The sequence below is a fragment of the Portunus trituberculatus genome, chromosome 44, assembly GCF_017591435.1.
Source record: "Portunus trituberculatus isolate SZX2019 chromosome 44, ASM1759143v1, whole genome shotgun sequence".
NCBI lineage: Eukaryota > Metazoa > Arthropoda > Malacostraca > Decapoda > Portunidae > Portunus > Portunus trituberculatus.
The window spans coordinates 15,401,614-15,425,007 of NC_059298.1; the positions used below are offsets into that span (position 1 = coordinate 15,401,614).

At 39.3% G+C, this 23,394-nt stretch overlaps 2 protein-coding genes across 3 annotated transcripts in view; one reads left to right on the plus strand and one right to left on the minus strand.

Annotated features, from left to right (window-relative positions):
* Window positions 1-6,163, plus strand: part of LOC123519046 (protein SHQ1 homolog) — a 73,558-nt gene extending 67,395 nt beyond the window's left edge. For both annotated transcript variants that reach the window (XM_045280190.1, XM_045280189.1), the window contains exons 7-9: window positions 2,767-2,890; window positions 3,105-3,265; window positions 4,928-6,163. In XM_045280190.1, the coding sequence (XP_045136125.1) occupies window positions 2,767-2,890; window positions 3,105-3,265; window positions 4,928-5,335 (693 nt within the window). In that variant the 3' untranslated portion in view covers window positions 5,336-6,163. The remainder of the gene's footprint in view (window positions 1-2,766; window positions 2,891-3,104; window positions 3,266-4,927) is intronic.
* LOC123519049 lies at window positions 3,899-23,005 on the minus strand. Its single transcript, XM_045280204.1, has 3 exons — window positions 22,555-23,005; window positions 15,880-21,379; window positions 3,899-4,732 (listed from the first exon to the last, which is right to left on the minus strand). The coding sequence occupies exons 1-2, from the start codon at window positions 22,601-22,603 to the stop codon at window positions 20,838-20,840; spliced, it is 591 nt and encodes a 196-aa protein (XP_045136139.1). The 5' UTR covers window positions 22,604-23,005; the 3' UTR covers window positions 3,899-4,732; window positions 15,880-20,837.
* Window positions 23,006-23,394: the final 389 nt, after the last annotated feature.

Below are 23,394 nucleotides of genomic sequence, written 5' to 3' on the forward strand. Positions count from 1 at the left end.
ATGGTGTCAGCACTGACTGTGAGAGACTACAGGCCTAATAATCATAATTTTTCTTTTCTCAAATATTTTTTATTTATTTTTTTTTTCTTTTATTTATTTATTTAATATTTTTTTACATGCATGTAAAGTAAGAATGTTAAATGATAGATGCAATTTTAGTTGTGTGAAAATGTGTCGTACTGCAAGGAATAACACTAAAGAATGCAGGGAGTCTTGCCCATGTCAAGATCAAGATTGCCAATTGCATGTTTTGTTTTGGTTTATTTGATGTATGGAAATTCTTCCTGACTGGTGTCATTCTATGTGAATTATTGGTAAGTATGACCTATTATATATTGTTACCTTTAAAGAAGAGTTGTTTTGTGGTGTAGTACTTATCATCACTTTGTTTACATGTGCGAAGATGTTTGGGGTTTGATTTTATAGCCTCTGTTGCCATAGACTGACCACCAACCACTGCCTCAATGCTGAACCTTTGGTCTCATAGGATGCAGGCCCATTTCCTGAGACTTTTTGGTGAAAAGGTTTGCCTTATAAGCCATCAAATATGGTACTTAAAAAAAAAGGCTTTTCAATTGATGGCTTATAAGATACATGGGCTCATAAGATGCACCCACTTTTGGCAGACATTGAGAAAAAAAAAAAAAAAAAAAAAAGATTTAATCTTTGAATATGAAGTGAAGGATTTCATGCATTTAGATCATTATTAGATCCCAATATTTTACATTTAAAAACTTTGGTCTTGGTAGTAGGCTACACCAATCCTGCTATGACTTGAGAGGTAAACATGTACCTTGCATATGGTGTTGGCAGTGACTGAGACTGCAGGGCTAATAATCATTTTTTTTTTTTTCGTAATTTTTTTTTTTTTTTTACATGTATGCAGGGTAAGAATGTTGAAAGATACGTGCAATTTTAATTGTATGAAAATGTGTCTTACCTCAAGGAGTAATGGCATCACACTAAAGAACACAGTGAAGCTTGCCTGTGTCAAGATCTGGTTCACAGACAGCAACCATGTTTGTTTGGTTCATACAATGTGTGGTGCATGGTGACTTGGCAAATTCTTCCTGACTGGTGTCATTCTGTGTGAATTACCAGTAAGTGTGACCTGTTATATATTGGTACCTTAAAAGAAAGACTTGTTTTGTGGTGTAGTACCAAGCATCACTTTGTTTATATTTGGCCAGATATCTGGGGTTTGATTTTTGAGCCTCTGTTGTCACTAACCACTGTCTCAATACTGAACCTTCACCTCATAGGACGCAAGGTAATTTCCTGAGACTTTTTTTTGAGAAAAAAGGTGCATCTTATGAGCCATCAAATACAGTAATCTGTACATCAATATTCTTCTTATCCAAATACAAATTGAGTTTTCTGGAAACTTAGAGAAAAATTTTTTATCATTGAAAAATTAAATAAAAACTTAATTTGAAATATTTTTGGGTGGTTATTGTAATGTTTCTTTTTTTTTTTTTTAGTTACAGAAGAACCCCTATTTAGTTACAAAGGATTTTAGAGTTCCTAGAAATGCAGCATAGATAGTAAACTTTTTTCTCTTTAAAATAAAATGAAGATACATTAAGAAAGACTTACTTTTCAACTGATACATAGTTTTTATATCAATATTCTTCACCAAGTACTTCTTGGATTGTCTGTAAATTTAGAGGAAAATATTTCATGAAAAAATTTTCAAAATTTCAACAAAATTGTGGACCTGCATTAAAAAAATCTGAAAAAAAAAAAAAAAAAATCACTTCAAATGTTTTTGCCTGTTTATTAGGATACCTTCCTCATCAAAATTGGAATCCTTATAAACAGTTGTAAAGTGTTTTGGAGCTCCTGAGAATGCAGCATAGATAATAAACTTCTTCCATTTTAAAATAAGATTAACTTACTGAAAAAAATTACTTTTTCAACTGATGTGTAATCTTTATATCAATATTTTTCTTTTCCAAATACTTTTTGAATTTTCTGTTAACTTAGTGGAAAAATTTTCCAATTTTTTGTGCAGGTTAAAAAATTTGAAGAAAATTTCACTTGGAATGTTTTTGGTTGGTTATTGTATTATGTTCTTTACGTAAAGAACTCTTCTTGACAGTTATAAAACATTTTAGAGCTCCTAGAATGCAGTATAGATCAAAACTTTTCACTTTAAAATAAAATGAAGATACTTTAAAAAAAACCCCTCACTTTTCCAACTGACCTGCATAAAAAGATGGAAAAAAATTTCATGTCAGATGTTTTGACTAATTATTTCAAAACCGATAGAATAATAAGATTAGGTTTTTATTCAAGTGAAACTTTTCAGACAAAGTTAATAATCAGGATAGTAAAGAATTATTGTATAAAATGAAATGGGTGGTAGGGAACACCAAAAGAAATATTTTGTACTCCATGGAGATGTTTCCATAAATATTTCCTTATAGTATTAGTGAAAATAATGTCAACATAATTTTATTAATTTTTTATCCAGCTTTTCTGTGAGTATCTTGTTTTGATACTGAAATGACAGCTTTGTTTATTAAAAAATGTTGAATAATTGTTAATCTTCACTTTAATTTCCAGTGTTCTTTTGCTTTTGCAGTGTACTGACATTAATAATGCTCATACTGTTGTGCACATTAAATTACCATGTTTCCACATGAACAGATTACTCATGGAGAACTTAGGCTTATCTGTCCAATACATACAATAAATTTCTCCTTCATGTTATTTGTTGATCGTATATCACACAATTTTTGATTTAACTCTTTATATTTTCAGTCATTCACTAGCTTGAAGGATGTTGCTGTCAGCAGTATCCGCAGGTCACTCACATTCCCGCTGGTTAGAAACTGGCTCTTGGCTCAGCAGGTTCTCAAAGACACTGCACATTTATTGTCATTAGGTATGTTCTTTTACTGACTTTTTTGTTATATTGTTATTAGGTTTATTTTCCTTAATCCTCAGTTTGTTGAAAGTATAAAAAATTTTATTTTAGATCTTGGATGTAAGAATTTTATATCTTAGTCAATCTCTAGCTGATTTTAACATTAAACAAAAAAGTAGACTCTTAGTTCATGCCAAAATTTTTCATCACTATATTTAACAATTTCTTTCAGGAAGGAAAAAGGTTCTAAAATGTCTTTTTGAAATTCGAAGAATTTTTAGTGCCTCACCACCAAGGTACATTCTCAATCAACTTTACATCAATGACTATTGTGTGTGGCTACAGAAAGTAAAGGAGAACAAATTCATCAGTCTTGGTGATTCCTTGAGGAAGGTATGTATCATGATTTCTTCAACTTTAGTTAAATTTGATTGCTTAGTTTATTTTGCAGAAGATATGGATTATCATTGAAAATCAGCCTGAAGGACAAACCATTGTTAATAGTTGATCATCCCTCAGGAATTCCTTCAGCTTTCTGATGAGGGTGTGGGGAAGGAAGTCCTTAGCTCCTCAAGGAAGGGTAGCCTGAATATATCTGCCATGTGGTATGGGATAAACTATTTTCCACAATATTATCTTTACTATCACTCTAAAACTACAGAGAAATAGTGAATGAAAAATACATTGTAACCACCATCAACTCTTCTTCTTTCAAATGAAGTCAACCCAAAGTGTCTGGATGTTATGGTTACTGAGATACAATTGTTAAAGTGAAGTGTCTGCTGAGACAGTTTGTCCATTTCCTTTAGCTAAATTTTGACACGTCCCTGTGATAATTCTCCGGCTAACACACAAACCAATATTTGTAAATCATTCAGCTGCTGTTTATTCTTTCATTGTTGAATAAGTCATTGACAATTATGAACTAACAAAGTTGCATTTTTCCCCTTACCCTATATTCACATTTCCATCAGTGTGATGAAATATATCAACAAGTTGATAGAAGGATATTCAGTAACACTCCACTTTCATTCATCCATTTATTTATATCTGTGACAGAATTATTTACATGTAAAACAAGAGACTGAAGATTATAGCAAAGACCAGTAGCTAACCCTTCCCCCAATGCCAGTTGGAATGCGTCCTGTCCCGACAACATGGAGAGACAGTCTGAGAGAAACATGAAGCAAGCAATGATAACAAGTTTGCCATCTCTCTCTCTCTCTCTCTCTCTCTCTCTCTCTCTCTCTCTCTCTCTCTCTCTCTCTCTCTCTCTCTCTCTCTCTCTCTCTCTCTCTCTCTCTCTCTCTCTCTCTCTCTTGGTCTGCATAGTCAGACTAGGTCCCCCACAAAATGCACATAGTAGAAATAGTGTGGAGTAGCAGAAGAACCAGTAAGAGTGTTTTCCGGGTGGTGCAGGGATGCTTCTGTGGAGATATGGCAGACGTTGGTGCAAGTGGTGTTGCTCATCACTAGTGTGTATTGGGTCCTACTGTCAACTGGGCTTGGAGAGCAATGGGATCTGCTGGAGGGTGCATGGGAGCCAGTTGAGCCAGTCATCTGGTATTATAGTTGCAGGCAGTTTGACTGGATGGTTGGGGCAGGGCAATGCTATGTGAACTTTGTACTTACCATTAATAAGCCTTGAGTATTCAGCCATCTACAAGGAATAGCATACCACTGCCAGTTGAACAGTGATGGGATGAGGCATGAGGTTAATAGTGTGGCAGTATCAAAGTTCACCACTCTGTTGAGATTGATCATATGTGCCATCAAAGTGCACTGTGTTGAGCACCAAGAAATAGGTTCCAGGAATCCTCTCAAAGGCTGCCATGAAGGTGGACTTGATAGCCTCAATACCTGTTTAATAAAAACATTTCTTTATAAGAGATAAGTGATGAATCTATATGTGCAAAGAATATTAATGGCAGTGACTTTGTACTTTGAAAGATGGTAGGACATTAAGATGTTTTCAGATAGAACAAGACATCAGGTATTAATAGATATAGAAAGTAAAAAATTCTGATGACTTCATTATATTTGTCTTTTTCTCAGGTACGAGTCTTAAAGGCAGATGTGGGCCTTGATTTGGATGACTTAGAAACAGCTGCACATCTTGTACTTAAAGAAGAAGAAACCTTAACACCAGAACAGAATATCAACAACATTGTGACAGACATGGCAGGGATGACCATAATTGAGAACGGAGCAGTATTGGGAAACAGTAGTGATGAAGCTCTGCTACAAGAACTCCCAGACAGCAACACAGAAGAACAGAGGGATTTAGTTAATCTGAGTGATACTGATTCTTCTAGCAGTGACAGTGATAGTGAAGAAAGTGATGACACAAGTGATAGTAGTGACTCCAGTGATGATTCCAGTGATGATTCTGATGGTGAATCATCATCAGATTCTTCGGATTTAGATTCTGATGATGATACATTATCAGAAAATGATAACTGAAAACCTATAGAATTTATGTAGACTTCAATTGCCATGTTCATATTGTTTTACTACAAAATTCTAGATTAATTTTTTTAAGCAAGTTTGCTTTGCTTTACTTTTACCAAAATTACCCATTTATTTAGTCACACATTGAAAATTAATCTAAGATCCACTGTGAAGTTCTAAATCAAAAGTTAAATGGGTTCCTATTAGAAAATTAAAATATGTACTACTTGCCAAGTTGTACTGTTTAAGTTCAGTTCAAGTTTGCTATTATCATATTCATTTTATTATTATAATAATACTCAAGAATATTAAACACCACATAAAAAATTTGAAATATATGCATGCTTGTCTCACAACTGATAGAAATTTTGTATGTCTTATCTCGTACTGTAGCTAATGTTCAACTAGCAATGAATAGGTACAAGATGTAAACTAGCTGATCTGTGATCATGTCTTTCTGGTAGTAGAATGTTAAGAATGGTACTCTTGTGTGTGTGGACACAAGAGCAAGTTAAGTCGTTGTGCACACAGATGCAACATCCACCTTTGGAATGAAAATGAAGATAAAGTGGCAAGGAACAGAAAAAGGGCTACTGGACCACAAAAATTCCATTTCTCTAATGAAATCAATTAGTTCAAATGGCTGTAATGGTGGTACATTTAATTAAAAGCGTGGCCGCAGGAGACAGGTTAAGGGTGGATAAAAAGGTCAGTTTGTCTCCTTTCAGCCTCCTTACTGCCTTCTCGGGGGAATATTAAGTAGGAAATTGGGAAAATCTTCCACAATGTATATTTATAGAAATTTGAAAAAAAAAATAAATAAAAAAAAAAAAAAAAAAACATTAATTTGGTGTGAATGAGCTAAAATGAGAAAATGTTGCATGGAAGATAACACTGTACTGTACTTAAGAGTATAAGTGACATAGAAAGAATAGTTGTTTGGTGTGCAAGGAATGTTTATGCAAAATTTGATTGGGTGAGGAGGTTGGAAAGGAAATGTTTGTGTAGAACGAACATATTTTTATATATATATAAAAAAAAAAAAAAAAAATTGACTTGTGGAGGCAAAATAATTGAGTTAATATGAAAGCCCTTTGGAATATCCATGATATTGTTGCATGGAGTTTAGGCTTTTTCCTATAATGTGCTTGAAGAGAGCTTTGTAAAAATTATGCCAATGAAGCAAGAGTGAAATTAGGGATGTGATTTTTGATTAATGTTGTCAGTATGAGGAAGATGAAACTTCAAACAGGAACTGTTAGTGTAACGTTGAATCAAAATTAAGTGGAAGGCTATGCCATGTTTGTTCAAAGATAACACATTTACAGGTGGAGTGGCATGGAGCTTTAAGAGAAACTCGAAGTAAGTGATGGAATGCATGAAAGAAACGGATAGTATGGTATATTGAAATGAAGAGTGAAGAGTATGCAAAGGATATATATATAAATATATATATATATATATATATATATATATATATTCATACTACTCTTCATTTCAATATATAATATCCATATATATATATATATATATATATATATATATATATATATATATATATATATATATATATATATATATATATATATATATATATATATATATATATATATATATATATATATATATATATATATATATATATATATATATATATATATATATATATATATATATATATATATATATATATATATATATATATATATATATATATATATATATATATATATATATATATATATATATCCTTTGCATACTCTTCACTCTTCATTTCAATATACCATACTATCCATTTCTTTCATGCATTCCATCACTTACTATATATATATATATATATCCTTTGCATACTCTTCACTCTTCATTTCAATATACCATACTATCCATTTCTTTCATGCATTCCATCACTTACTATATATATATATATATATATATATATATATATATATATATATATATATATATATATATATATATATATAATTCGTTCCGTGACAATCGTTGTACATAAAAAAAATCGTAGATCAAATAAATTTTTCCCATAGAAATAAATGGAAATAGAATTAATTCGTTCTTGTGATATGAATTTACCCCCCCAAAAAATTAACATGCTTTAACCCGTTCGCTGCGGATGACGACACGGTGTCGTCGGTAAAAATATTCCGAAGACTGCGGACGACGCACGTTATGCATCAGCAAATAAAAATATTTGTAGAATATTCCCAATGCGTTACTGAGCTCTCAAATCTTGACAGAGTCATCCCTGAAGACTGCCTGTGCTTTGTTTATGTCCATGACCTTGGACGAGGCTTATCTCATGACTCCCCACCCATCAGCTGGTATTTACTGCTCACCACAGTGGGCGTAGAAAATGCCTGGCTCAGACACGTTTTGGCTTATAGCGCAAAACTTTACATATACAACAGGTACTTAGAACCCATTTTATTTTTGGTTTTGGACCACAAGAATTCCATTTCAGCAATAAAAAAAAAAATTGCTCAAACCCGCCACACTGGCGGTACATGTTTTGAAAAATAGTGCCGCAGCGGACGGGTTAAATACCAACCAAATATAGATTTAACCCCTTCACTACGGTGACGCCTACGTAGACGTCATATTTCTTTTCTGAGCTTTCTTCAGTTCAGTTGTCCTGCATAGTGTGTTGGATACCAACTACACACGCAGTATGCTGTCCTTGAAATCCTAGTGCTCCTCCCACCATCCTTGTCTCCACCAATCACTAAAGATAAGCTACATGCGTCCTGCCTTGTGTCTAAAATTACCCAATGGCATAGACTGTTCCCATCTCTCTCTCTCTCTCTCTCTCTCCCTGCCCCTCTCCCTCTCGAAAGATAAGTTACATGCGTCCCGCCTTGTAACATTCATGAAAACACACACACACACACACACATACATACAAACAACAAATTTTCTAATCTCTCTCTCTCTCTCTCTCTCTCTCTCTCTCTCTCTCTCTCTCTCTCTCTCTCTCTCTCTCTCTCTCCTCCCTCCCCCCCCCTCTTGAAAGATAAGCTACATGCGTTCCGCTTGTGTCTAAAATATTAGCAAATGTCACGCACTCTCTCTCTCTCTCTCTCTCTCTCTCTCTCTCCGAAGAGAGAAGCGTCCACTTTCCTCTACGAAGGCGATATAGTGACTAAATAATAGCAGCATAATACACAAAGACGACAAGTATGACAAGCTTGCACGAGTTTCCCGCGCTCGGGCGCATGGCACTACCACCCATATATCATACAGGCGGGCTTTTTTAACATCCGGCGTGAAGGGGTTAATATAAGAAAAATACAATGTTTATTGTATGCATGATATAAATTAACTATATTGCCCAAAATAACAACTTATCCTGCAAAACTCAGGACACCGATAGACGTTCATCACGCAAGACTCGGGGCACATCGATAAATGTTTAGGCTTTTTACGGCTATATTTTGGCTATTTTCTTCCCATTTTCTTTGCTTGTGAGTTGGCAACACTCATCAGGAGTAAACATATGCTCTACATCACTGTGTCACCAATGATGGATGGTGGGAGCGAAAGTGACTTCACTGTGTCTGATTCCGCCACCTCTCCCACGCGCCTTACTTCTATACCTCGGGTCTCTTGCCATGTTACAGGGAGACAACTTTGGAATGAGAGTGGTATCAGAACAGGAGAGAGAGAGAGAGAGAGAGAGAGAGAGAGAGAGAGAGAGAGAGAGAGAGAGAGAGAGAGAGAGAGAGAGAGAGAGAGAGAGAGAGAGAGAGAGAGAGAGAGAGAGAGAGAGAGAGAGAGAGAGAGAGAGAGAGAGAGAGAGAGGATACAAGGGGCCTGTTTTCTATCGCTCTAGCCAAGGCCGCTGAACCCGATTGGACACAAAGCCACGTACACCAATGATACCACCTCATTCAACCTGTGATATCTTGGTAACCATGACATCTAGAGACTTATGGTGTTTTGCATTGCAAAGAGGAAGAGATGCTTGTGGGCAGAACACCATTTGTATTCACTCATTTATTGAATTTCGAAGTGTAATCAGCATGTGAATACAGGGGATCCTCGCAATTCGACGGGGTTAGGGTGGTTTTTCATTGGTTGAATCGGCGTTAATTCGAATCATGAAGCAATTTTTCCCATAAGATACTTAAGAATCAAGGGCATAGGGATCAACCTCCAGCCTAGACCCTGCAAAACATCACTATAACCTTTAAAAAACACTAATAATCTAGACTAAGTCAATCAGTACTATTAAAGACTTCATTTACGTATATCTAACTTTTTTTTATTAAACACATAAAGGGTGCTGTACAGTGCACTTTTGGAAATAAAAACTTGAATTTTTTTTTTTTTTTTGGTAAGGCCTATAGCACCTATAGGCACACTTGAAGAGAGTATGGGAAGCGTTGTTCAGCTTCTGCCCGTTAGTGGCGCAGGCAATTTTATTTATAGTGGTACCCATATTAGGGTCCATATCACCCCCAAAGCTCATCTTGGGTGTAACCACCTAGAACCTGGGTATCATGGTGACACTCGACCACGCCACCGCTTCCCTATGATGTAGCGGTCTCGCGGTACTTGTCCCTGTTCTTCCAAATTGTTGATACTGTTGATCTAAGGACACCCATTTGCACTGCCTCACACTTTCTTATAAGCTCAAGCTTATCTTTGAAAGGCAGATAATTTTCGTTAAGTGAACCAATTATAACAAGTTTAACCCCTGACTTGAGAGTAAACAAAGCGAGAGTGCATCATAGTACAATAAAAGGTTTAATGAAAGTAAAAATTATGAAGTTAAACATTTAAGCAGTTTAATTTAAGACAAGTCATTATAATGTACACTAATGTATGTAAGTAACTTTATAATGTTGATGATCTTAAATTTATGAAGGGAGGGAGAATGGAGTGGGAAATATGCTAGCTGGCAACCTGTGGAATGTAAACAAAGGGCGAATCATTGTACCACATACAAAAACTTATGTACCACATTTCCAAAAGGCTTTCCATTTTATCCTTGCAGAGTCATGAGTTCAGGTGGTTCTTTTAGCTTGCAAGGAAGATATGACCTCACCAGCTTTCTTAATAGAGTCTGCTGACTTGAAAATGGTAGACAGTAGATGGAGTCAAGCCATGGTGGGAAGCAATGCTATTAGTTTTCTCGTCTCTCTCATGTCTGTGAATAATATCCAGCTTCACTTCGAGAGTAAGAGACTTCCTAGTCTTCTTAGCACTGCTAGGCGACATTGCAGGGCGTTTTGGTGGCTTGTAGAGGGAGGGAAGACAAGCTGCTGCTGACGCTGTTATTGTTTTGAACTAGGGGGAGTGAGTGGTGCGCGTTTTGTCCATGAGAGGCATTGGTGTATTCAAAAGGCTGTCAACTTGCGTGATATGCCGGGGCTTTCAAATTTGGAAAAAATTACCTGGATAAAATTTCGTTAAAGCAAGTTTGGTGTTCATTAAACGAGCAGATGGTAGTAAAAGGAAACCTTTGTTGTAGCGAAATTTTGTTGTGTGAACCTTCGTTAAGCGGGGGTTGCCTATATATGAATTAAAAAAAAAAAAATAATAATAATTGAAAAATAATAATTTTTCAAGCAAGATACATATTTTCATGAGGCGAGATGGAAGACAAAGTCACAGTAAGAGATAACATTGTAACATCCCTACCCTAGTTGTACAGAAATCATACATGTCCACTATGGGAAACTGATGTGAGACACATCTAGCCCTCAGCGTCGATGGTCTCACTGAATCAGTTGAGTTCAAGCTTTCGAGGGAGACTGGACGTATTTCGTTACTCTTGGAGATTTGCTATTGTTTGTTTGAAAATAGGCAACAGATATTTGAAACTGCAGCTCTCTCAATGAATGTGTTTAATGGAAGTGGCTCCTTTGCAAAAATTAGTGAATAACTGCCTCATAGTCATGATGTAGTAATTGCTCTTTAACAGAATATAAATTCAAAGCTTTAAGATGATAATAAGATAAATTCTCAAGGCCATCAACACATTTAGTCCAACAATGCTGAATTGACTCAAGTACCTTGGCATCTTTGATATATCCAAGGTTCCACATTACTGAGATGTATTCTAACAAAGGGCGTATCTGAGAGATATACAAGGTTGTCATAAATGTGTGATCATGGTTAACAGTGGATTTTAACAGATTATTTACCACAGCAGAGCCTTTACATGTAATAGAAATATGTGTGGAAGTGATATATCCACAGAAATAACTTCAGTGATATATCCACAGAAATAACTAAGTCCTGAGAAATATCATTTTCAGGTAACATGTCATCCCCCTAAATAACAATGTGCTACATCTACAAATCCAGAGTAATCAATAAACTTCCTACGAAAGCAGAGGACAACACATTTGGTAAGGTTCATTTGTAACCCCCAGTATCTAGCCACTTGATGCAGTGTCAATATCCTTTTGACTACCTTTAATTGTTTCTATTTGACATTTGGATCTTTTAGATATAATTTCAAATCAGCAAAGATTTTAATTATCAATGAACATCATTATTCAAGAAATCAATATAAACTAAAAACAAAAGTGGGCCACAAACAAAACCTTGTGGGACTCCACTACCAACTGGTTGGAATCTGCTTATTTTATGATTAACCATATCTCCCATCTCTGTTGGTTAAGAATTCTCATATCCAATGCAATATTTTTCTATACCCTTGCTCCAGCAATGGGTGCTGGTTTGGAACAGTTGAGTTAACTGAAGTGTTCCTTGCTGCCTCCAATCTGTGGTAAAACTTTTGGTGCTAGCTGTATGTTAAGTCTCTATGTACATATATGGTTTTGTATGTACTATGCTGCTTTAAGTTCTTTGTCTATTAGAGTAAGGATATCCTTTTGTCATAATTAGGGATGTCTGCTCTATAAATACCCTTTATGGGCTCAATATTTTTCAAATTAGAAAATTGGATACACACTGGAAAGTATTTTTGTACATCAGAAATATCAACATTAGGTACACCTCTGATAATCACCGAACAGTGGCAACATTCTCTCTTCCTTAGCTCTCTGCATTGCTCTCTAATTTTGGCATCAAGAGCAGCCTCATCCAAGGATGGAGGAGCACTCAAGGGAGCAGAAGACAAGAAAGAAAGACTCTAACTTAGAGAAGATTACCTCTACTTTGTTTGGCAAGGTCTACATAGTAACACATGGCAGTGACCATTCCTCCTGCCAACTGCCTTATAATTTCCCTCTGATCACAATATATTCCCAGATCAGTTGCTCTTCTACTTTTACGAGGTGTGGAGGACTTTTTGGAAGTCCTCATTTCTACATCCTTCACTGTAAACAGACAAAAAAGATTCTTTTCCCTGCCTACCAAGTAATGTCTTCAATTAGTCTCTGACACACCCATACACATTGCATTAGGGTGAAACCAATCACACCCCACACAATCATCTCCCATGGGGAATTTGCTGAGCCACATAAATGTGGCTCAGCACCACTGTCAGTGTTTACATTGGAACTCTGAGCTGGAGTATGATGGGCATGGCGATCAGCAAAGGCAGAGTTAACACAGGGCCGTGTAGAGCATATAGAGCATGATACATATTAGCCATCTACCTCAAGTCATAAGCAGAGGGGCTGGCAGTACAGCCCACTAAGCTCACAGTAACGAGCAGTGACAGCAGTTAAACAGTAGAGGGAATGTAGTGGATAAGGTGGTGAGCGTGGGATCGGGCAAACATCCACGAGAAGGTTTGAATCCCACCACATACCACCTTGAAACTATGCCATTTGTCGAGTGGTTTAAAGTTACTACATGTCACTATGATACCCATGTTCTAGGTGATTAGATGCACTTGGGTGGTGATATGAGCCCTTATATGGGTACCACTTTCAATAAAATTGCCTGCGCCACTAACGGGTGGAAGCTGAACAGCACTTCCTATACATACTCATCAAGTATAGGTACCTACAGGCACTATGGGCCATAGAATAAATAAAAAAAATCCACAAATCCTTCCTGGGTAGAAAATTCACCTGGTTGGGTGCCCTTGGATAGTGTAGTATTAAGAAAACAGGATATCTTATGGAACTAGGGTATACAGGGTAGCACAGATCTGCAGGTATGCTGATCTCAAGTGAATAATTGCAATAGAATATTGTTATAGAGAAAGACTGTGTTATGTACTTATGCAGAATACAATAGGTTAATCAAGGTTTATCAATTGTAGTGAAATTTTTATGAATAGAAGATGAATCAATGTTGGACAAGATTAGTAAGGTAGTCAAGTTAGAGGGAAAAATTTCTGTGGATCAGCTATGGAATGTGTGAAAAATAGTGCTTGGGTCTTAATAAGAAAATCTGAAAAAGGAGAGAATCCCAGACAGAGTGTAATGCTGCCTTAAAAGAAGTTATGGACTCCAGAGCAACAACTTCATCAGGGAGAGTGTTCCACAGGTTTATACATCTCACTGAGAAAAATCTCCTTTTTGCCTCAATAGTTGTGCGAGTTGTGGAGAATTTTGAACCTGTGGCCCCTTATGCCTAGAGAAGGTGCTAGAGTGAATAATTTATCTAGAAAAATACCACATTCCTGGTGAAAGATCTTCCAATAAATTGAAGACTCAATAGTTGAATGTCTTTGAAATTCAACTTTTCTATACTCGAATGCTAAAGTTAGACTTGTTACTTGAAAAAATATCTGGTACTCGAACGTCTGCACACATAGTTGTAAAGAAAGGCTCTTGGCCTTTCCTTCCCCACTGCAGCACTGTCGCCAGTTGTCACGCCGTGGTTGTGAGAACAATAACATTCTCCTGAGTTCTATCAGTAGTTTTTCCTTTAGAAACTTACAATGGCACCAAAAGCCTTATTTGTGGTGAAAATAAGGAATCTAGTGATAGTGCAAAGCATTAGTGGTTCACAGGAATCACAGCAGGTGACAATTAAGATACCATACATTTTCATGGATGGTGACTTGTTCTCCAATGAATAACCTCCCTCCTCTTCCTCACCCTTCTCTTCTCTTTTACTTTATCCATCACCAGCCTTCACTTACAGTAAGTACAAATCAAAATTATAAAAAACAATTACATTGAAATTTTTACAAACTTAAGGTTTTGCTAAGGTTAGAATGAATTATCAGATTTATAGGTATCAGTGGTCTAACTTTTTGATACTCAAATAGCCATTTGGAATGAATGAAGCTCAAGAATTGAGTCTCCACTGTATTTGATGAGGTCAGCACATAGTAGCCTGCCTTGGATAGAGTATAGGTCAAGGACCCTGTGCCGTGTCCAAGTTCTTTGGATTTATTCACGGAGACAGAGATCTTCCTTAAAATCTATATTCTACATATTCAAGAGTAATTAATCTTATATGAGACTCAGAGTGAGCATGAACTCCTGTGGCCTGCACATAGTAGATCCTAGAAGGTTGGCAGACAATCCAGAGGCCTTGTTTACAATTGCTCTTATGTGTTGGTGGAATCTGAAAATAAGAGTTCACCAACACTCTGGGGTCCTTGTGAGAAGCCACCATAGAGAGATCCTACAGATAATATTGAGAGAGAACACCAATCAGGGTCCAAGGAGCCTCAGGACAACACACTTATCCTTGTTCAGATCAAGGCCTTATGAGTTGATGACACTGCAAATCTTGTTATGTCAATACCAAGAATCAAGAACCAAGGACAAGGGAAGAGATGAGTTGAACTTTAGGCAAATCTTGAGGTCATCGACGAAGATTTTGCAATTGTTTAAGATGGGTGATGGTAGTTTATATATAATAAAAACAACAGTGGTCCTGAGTACAGAGCCCTGGGTACACCACTCTTTATGTCTTTGCAGCTGCTTCTGGCACCTGAAACAGAAACATACATAGTTCTGCAAAGTAGGAAAGAGCTTATCCATTTTAGCAGTGTACCCATTATGCCAATACAGTAGAGTTTTTGAAGCAGAACCTGATGGTTGACCACATCGAAGGCTTTGGAGAAATTGAATAGTATTACATCTATTATACAGCCAAAATCTAACTCACAGGTAACAAAGTTATAAATGCTCTTCCTTGTCCGAAGCCAAACTGGTCATCAGATAGTACTGCAGTTTGTTCAAGGTATGCTCATATTTTGGTTAGCCACTTTCCTATCCAAGGTCTTACAGCATACAGAGATTAGGCTAATTGGCCTGTAATTTAATGGAGTAGAGCAGGATCCCTTCTTGAATATAGATGCAACATCTAAGACTTCCACAGTGCAGGGAGTGTGCTGTTAGTCATGCTGACAGAGAATGTTTAAAAAATGGGATAGGCTAAAGATGGACAAGATTTTAGTAGCCATAGATGTAAGCCATCAGGTCCCATGTTGGTATTGGGATCAAATGCCACAAGAACCTTAGACACGTCAGGATAAGTAACAGGTACATTGTCAAGGTCAACAAAGAAAGTTTGATGGGGGAAGGATCTGGATAGGAGTCATTGAATACCGAAGCAAAAACTATTACTAATATTTCTGCCAAAACACTACAATCCTCTATCATTGATACATCTGGTTGTTTAACAGGACCCACGGAAGATGCACCTACCTTTTTGCTCCAGATGTATTGGTGAAGAGCTTTAGGATTCTCCTCGTTTGTCTACTAAGGATTTTTCCACAGATATCTGGGAGTGAAGTAATTTTTAAAACAGTTTACTAGGTAAGAGTTGACCAGGGTCTAGGAGCATTCTTGAGATCTGCAACTGAAGAATCTGTTGGTAATCATCCATTTTAAAAAAGCTGCCAGGCTCTTGATCTTTCTCTTTTTAGGGCATGGCAAATTCTGGTGACAGTAAACAGACTTATGTCCATCCTAGGGTTTTCTTCTTGAAGTTGTTTCCTATTATTGGGATCATAAAAAACTAAAAAGCACTGTGGCAATTTAACCGTCAAACTGACAAATGAATAGAGAGCAGCATGAGCCAGATAAGTGTTGTGGTAATGGTGACGTGACTGGCTTGATACTCCCGTGGTTGTGTGGTACTTACTTATTTACTTACTTAGTTTACTTAGTTGGATCAAGAGGGTCTTCTTCACAGTTGTGGTGGTCCACCGCTGCTGCCAGTCAGAAAGTCCCTCTTCAGAAGAGCCATCTGGTCTGGCACAGAGTTAGAGGCTACCCTGTAGTAAGCCATGTAGCCTGGGATGGGAGGCTCATCTGGCAGTGTTTGTAGAAAGTGGTACAGTGCCTTCTTGAATCTGGACACTGGGCAGCCTGTTGTGTCTGACATTTTTTGGCAGGGCATTGAAGAGTCTGGGACCACTGTGTGAAAGACTGGAGCTGAGGAGGGTCTTGACTCTTCCTGGGGTAGAGGAGGGGAGAGCACATCTCTCACATGAGCAGCCTGAGTGCTCGCTATTCTTGGATTTCAATAGCATGTGGTAGGGTCAGGTACTTGCTCCTCCAGTATCTTCCACACATATATGGCCCTGTACCGCTCTCTTCTCCTCTCTTGAGAATATAGTCCCAGTTGTTGTAATTTCTGCTAGTAGTTTAATTCATTCATGTCTCTTATTTTCCTGGTATAGGTTCTTTGTACTGAGTCCAGCTCTTGTAGGTGACCAAAGCTAGCTGCAGTAGTCCAGTATTGGTTGGATAAGAACCTTCCACAGTGCCACCATGACGTCCTTTTCCCTTGATTTGAAGGTGTGGAGGACCCAGCCAACGATCCGCCTGGCTTTGTTTGCTGCCTCCGAGATGTGCTGCTGGAAAGTAGCATCATCACTCATCTTGACACCAAGACACTTGACCGCATGGCTTGGTATGATTTGCTGATGTCCCCCTGTGTAGAGTTTGGTGGTGTCTTTTATTTCAGTGTTGGGTCCAAGCCTCAGTAGTTCAAATTTTTGTTCACTGAACTTCATGCTGTTTGCTTCAGTCCATGCAAATATTTTGTTGATGTTCTCTTGTAGGTGTACGACATCTCTCTCTTCCCTGATCCTATGACTGAGGGTGGTATCATCGGCAAAGGATGATAAGAAAGCAATTGACCACTTCCTCTATGTCAGACATGAGGACTAGGAAGAGCAAGGGGCCGAGGACTGAACCTTGGGAGACCCCACTAATTACTTGTTCTTGCTGTGATTTGTGGCCGTCAACAGCAATTGCCTGTGTCCTGTGTTTAAGGAAGCTGTGCAGCCACACACTCAGCTTCCCTATTATCCCCATGGCCTTCAGCTTATGGAGGAGGATGCCGTGGTCAACCTAGTTAAAGGCTTTGGTGAAATCCAGGTACACAACATCAACATTTCCTCCATCAGCTAGTCCTTGGAATAGCCATTCATAATGAGCCAAGAGGTTGGAGAAGCACGATCTTCCTTTACGAAACCCATGTTGAGAGTGGTTCATGAGTTTATTTTCCTCTAAGTAGATGATGATACCATCCCTGATTATTTTTTCAAACACTTTCACCAGGTGGGGATGAAGGCTATGGGTCTGTAATTTTTAGCTTGGCTTCTATCTCCCCCTTTGTGGATAGGGGAAATTACTGCCTCCTTTAGCATGGTTGGGATGATGCTAGTGCCAGTTTTTATAGAGAAGGCATGCCAGGGCCTCTTTGCACTTTAGCAGTAGGATGGATGGCACGCCATCGGATCCAGCAGCAGAGTTCATCCTAAGTTCACTGATGGCTTTCTGTATGTCGGCGATGGTGAAGGTGATGTTGTCTAGGCAGTGGTGGAGGTGTTGGTTTTGCTCCCTGAAAAACTCTCTGGGGTATTGCATTACCTTTGCAATGTTTGACTATGAGAAAACTTTTGTGTATTGCCGGGATAGAATGTGGCATGTTTCTTTGGGGTTCGTTGACATTTCTCCGCTTTCAGTTTGGAGTGGCCCTACTCTTGCATGTGTTCTAGAGAATTTTTTGCAGTATTTGAAGAACTTTGGAATGACTTTAATGTTAAGAATTGCCTGATTTTCTTCCCATTCTCGCTGACTTTCATGGGATTCTATGATTTTTTTTCTCAATATCACACACTTTGGCTTGTAGTGAGCTCTGCCTGATGTCTGTTGCCTTATGTATTCTCTTGTTTAAGGTTGCCCGTCTCTTAATCAGGATCTTCTGCTCCCTTAGAATGATGCCTTTTCTGGTAGATTTTTTCTTAGCAGGTACATTTCCTTCGCAAGCCCTTAGGATGGTGGTGAGTAGGGTGTCCAGCATAACTTCAGAGTCAATGCCTTGGAGTACAACCTCCCAGTCTATGTTTTGCATCTGATCATTTATACTCTCCCAGTTTACTTGGCTGCTGAAAAAGTTTAGGCTGGAGAAAGGATTCTTCTCTGTGGGGCGGGTTACTGTAGGAGGAAGCATTATTTTTCTGTAGTTTTTTAATATCCTGAGGAGATTGTGATCAGAGATAGTTTTTTTCAGCAGATATGCTATCAATAGCATCACTATTGTTGGTGAATTCTAGATCAATAATGTTTTTACCCCTGGTAGGTTAATTTATTACTTGCACCAGAAATGAGGAGTTTATTATGTCCAGGAGCAGTTTAGCTTGGCTCTTTTCAGTGGAAGTGCTTCCAGTTAAGATTCCCTCTGGCCACTTTAAAAAGGGAAAGTTGAAGTCCCCAGTGAGGATGATCTCAGGGGCAGGGATTGGTAGGGAGTCAAGCAGTTGTCTTAGGGCCTCCATGGCTCTGCTGAAATTGTTAGGGCAACAGTTGGGTGGTTGGTAACAGTTTACAAAAACCATGTTGCATACCTGTATATGAATTGCCTGGAGTTCTATTTGGCTGTTTGAATATGACAAGACCATTTTTGCATTGGAAGCAATGTCGTTTCTCAGGTATGTTATTGTTCCCCCATGGGTTCTTGCTTTCCTGTCTGTTCGGAATGAGGTGTAGTTGGGGATATTGATTTCTGCTTCCTTGACACCTGCTGATAGGTGGGTTTCAGTAAGGGCAATAATCATGAAGTCCTCCTTGCTGGATAGTTCCCTAAGAAATGGAAGCTTGCTTTGGTTAGTCTTTGGGTACAGTTCTTGAATATTGCCCACTAAATGTCTCTCCACTAGCAAACCCCAAGCCTTGGTCAGGCCCAGGCTAGATTCATGGGAGTCACTGCTGCCGGAAGTAACTACTTGTGCGGGGTGGCTCTGCTGTGTTGGTGACTTGGTTAGGTTTTACAGTGCAAGTACCTGAGCTTCCACAACTTTGTTTATATTTGTTATGTGTGATTTCAGCTCGAGGAACATCTATAAAAAAATTGCCATTGAGTTCCACATTTAAATGGTTTTGAGGAGCTGCCTGTACATTCATTCTACTGGGGTTATCACGTTCTGTGTCAACAGAGTTTTGTCTTACTGTCTTCTGTCGTTTAGTTCCTCTTATGTGGGTAAACTTGCAATCCTTAGTAATACATTCTTGTTTCTGAAGGGCTTTTCGACATAACACGGTGATAATTTGGACATTCATTTACCAGTTTGATGTCCCAATCACTTCTGTGGCCATGGTTAATGTATTTCTGACAGGGTCTGAGATGGTTGAATTTACAGTCCTTCCCATTGAAGCCATACTTGCAGCACCTTCGTCTATAAAACCTGCATGTTCGTTGTGGGTTTGTAGTGGCTGGACAAAGATCGTCCACTTGTTGTTCTGTGCTGGTTGATTTGAGATGATTGCTACCTTGGGTCCCTTCTGTGGTACTTACAGATTCTGTGGTTGGTGTAAAGTGTTCCTGTGTGTGTTGTACCAGGCTCAGGTCAATATCCTCTGTGGTGTTGCCTAGGCCATCCTGTGTATGGTCAGTCCGTGTGGCTGTTTGGTGTGTTGTGCAATCTGATGTTGGAGTCTTAACTGTTGTAGAAGGTGATGGATACTGTGTGATATGGGTTGGTTGTGCATCCTGCTCCCTTTTCGTTCTGTTTATAGCCTCAATCTCCGCTGTCCAGTCTGGATCAGCATATTTATGGAAGCTGCACTTCTCACACGCGTACTTCTGGTGAGTGTGAGCAAGGCACAACAGGTATAGTGGTAGTGCACTGCATGTGTAATGCACCCAACTCTTACATTATTCACATTGTATTGTGAATTTCATGTCTTTGTTTTGGCCGCATGCACTGCAGTGACCTGGTTTGGCTTTGTTTATATCTCACACTGGGTCACTTGTTTTCGTGATTTTAACTCCCGAACCAAGCTTCACCTAGTCTTCCTAGATATCACAACGTATAACAGAGATGTTTATGCTAAGCACATTATCACTTTGTACAGCACAAAGGCGTTGGGTCATCGAAAAACACAGGATATAACACAGCACCTTGACCTAACACCTTGTCATCAAAGTGAATGCAGGTATGGATGTTCCTTGATATGGATGGATAATTTGGCATTAGCAACTCATATACTGAACACACACACTCTGCACAGAATATATGTGAGAACTTCAGAAGTGGGTGGAATCAACATACAGCAGTGTGACCCACGATGACAGTTGTTGTTGTTGTTGTTGAGGGCTGCCAGGTTCCCCTGAAGGGGCCCTATGAGCCCTGGCGATTCCTGTGAGATGCTCACAGGCGTGACAGTTGTCCCATCTTCTTCACGAAGACACAGGTCAGGCGTAGAACGGCATGTTGTTTTGTGGGGTGGACACCCGCCGCTGCCAGAAGAGTGGGCAGGTCAAGAGTGGAAACTCCGAGAGCGATAAGTTGTGCTCGTAGCAGAACGCGTTGGGAATAGAAGTGGGGACACTGTAGTAAGAAATGTTCTATGGTCTCTGGGACGGACCTGCACCAGGGGTAGTCGGGATCTGGCGCCAGGCGGAGGCGGTGCAGGTGTGCGTTGAGTGTGGTGTGGCCCAGGCGGAGACGGGTAAGCACTACATCTAAGGCGCGGGACTGTTGCCTCACCCACGGATGCAGCGAGGAATTGTGGCGATATTGGCCCAAGGAGGTGACGCAGAGGCCAGTGGCAAGGGTGGAGTCAGAGGTAGAGTGGCATACTCGTGATATGAGGTGCTTAGCTGTGGAGAGTGGCAGAGGGAAGTGGGTAATGTTTACTTCTGATAGGGCCATCTTGGCGGTGGTGTCGGCGACCTCGTTACCCCGGATACCTGTGTGGGAGGGAACTCACTGGAGGGTTAACTCCCAGCCTTCGGTGTGAAGATGGATGAGGATCCTCTGGGTCACGATAAAGAGAATACAGGGTTATCCCGTTTCTGAGTAAAAATGAGCCGACTTGGCGCATGACGTCACGCAGCTGCTTCAGGCCTGGGTGTAGAGGAGGCAGAGTTCATTTGATGAGTGTAGTGTTGCCCATGCATGGTCATATGATAAGGGAACAGATACCTTATATAGCCCCAAAGACAGGGCCCAGTGTGCAATGATTCGTGGATTAGTCCAGCCATGGAAGCAGTTAGTATTTTATGATTTTGATAGTAATATGACCAAAGAAATTCTGTTCGACCTAATAGAAAAAATTGAAGCAGCTGGGTATAATGTTGATGGGATGGTGAGCGATCTGGGCCCATATCCACGAAACTGTCTTAGGCCGATGGCATCGTCCTTAGCAAACCAAAATGGCGGCCGTCGTGCCTAACTTGCCAGAAAACGCACTTAAAATTTTTCGTCGGCCCTAACGTCGTGCTTAGCGCTAAGACTGGGGCGACCCTGTTTTAGTAGCACTATGGACGACGGAGCTGGATGTAAACAAACAACATGGCAGCACCACGAGAGCAACAACCACATCAGCCAGGAAGAAATCATCGTAGAAGGGACGTTTTGCATGAGCTTAATGATGCTGAACTCATCAAGAGGTACAGATTGGACCGTGAAGGTATTTTATTTGTGACCAATCTTGTGAGGGAAGCCCTGTGTAGTGAGACCAGTAGGTCAAACCCACTCACCCTAATCTTACCTAAGTAAAGGTAACCTAACCTTACAATACCTTACTTAATCTATAAATCTAATTTGTCTACTGCCTTCCAAGTCAATGAATACTTGGGCCTATCATAGTGGGGATAGGATCACTGGTCTGCAGCCCTTACAGCAATAAACTTTAATTAAAAAAAATAATAATTATAAAATGCTGGGTGCCATATTTTGATTTTACTACACATAGAAGCGGGAAGAGTTTTAATCTGTGACACATGGACATATATAAAATGTTTTCAAGTTAGCTGGAATGAGCTCGAGGTGCACCATGTGGTATGCTAGTAATGTAACTAATACCTTAAACTTCTCCTATAAAGTAATATTAAGTACTGTTTCTAACACATTAAAGCCTTACCTGATACAGTTGGTGGATAAGTGATGGCTAGAAAAGGCGAAATACTCATACACTGCTGGCTGGAAAACGCGGGAACCTCTTTGATCTTGATCTTGATTCTACAGGTGTCCCAGGATTTCTCCTGAGGCAGGCCTTAGTATTGGCAGCTCCTATAGGGGATAAAAAGAAGAAAAGGCGGCAAGAACCTAAACCAGACACTATCCTTAATACTACTAATCCCTGCATCTGGCACTCCATATTCTCTCCAGGAACTCCTTGACAGCTTCTATCATCCTTTCACTCGTGTCTCCACACAGTCCCAGCAGCAACAGCATCCATTCCTTCCCAGTCTTTTTCATCCTGGCATCCCCCAGTTCCCTCAGCACCACTTGCATCATCTCATTTCTGTCTCTGGCATACTTCACACACTCCAGCATCACATGCTCCACCGTCTCGTCCTCTCCCATGTCACACATCTGACACACTTTGCTGCGGGACTCTGAACATCTGTAACTCCTTGCATTCACATTCATGCACTGTGCCCTAGCTCGGAAGAGGAGGTCACCCCCCAGGCTGCCATCATACCACTTTTCATACATTGGGGCCTCTTTCTCCCTATACCACTCCAGAGTACTCTTTTGTTCCATCCTAGTCCTCCATTTGCTCAGTCCAATACACTTCACCCTTCTGTCTATCTCTCTCTTCCACTTCCTTACATCCCAGTCTGGGCCCTCTCCATTTCCAACAATCATGCTCCAGTCACTCTCAACATGCTTCCCTCAACTCGCTGGAATGCCCAACTAGTTTCCAGACCACTCTTCACTACCATCCTGACACACTTCTTCCCCCACCTGCTATTCT

Coding starts and splice junctions, on each gene's coding strand:
- LOC123519049 (XM_045280204.1), bottom strand. CDS start 22,603: ATGAGTATTTCGCCTTTTCTAGCCATCACTTATCCACCAACTGTATCA. Junction 21,380..22,554: donor TTATCCACCAACTGTATCAG/GTAAGGCTTTAA, acceptor CCTCCCACACAG/GTATCCGGGGTAACGAGGTC.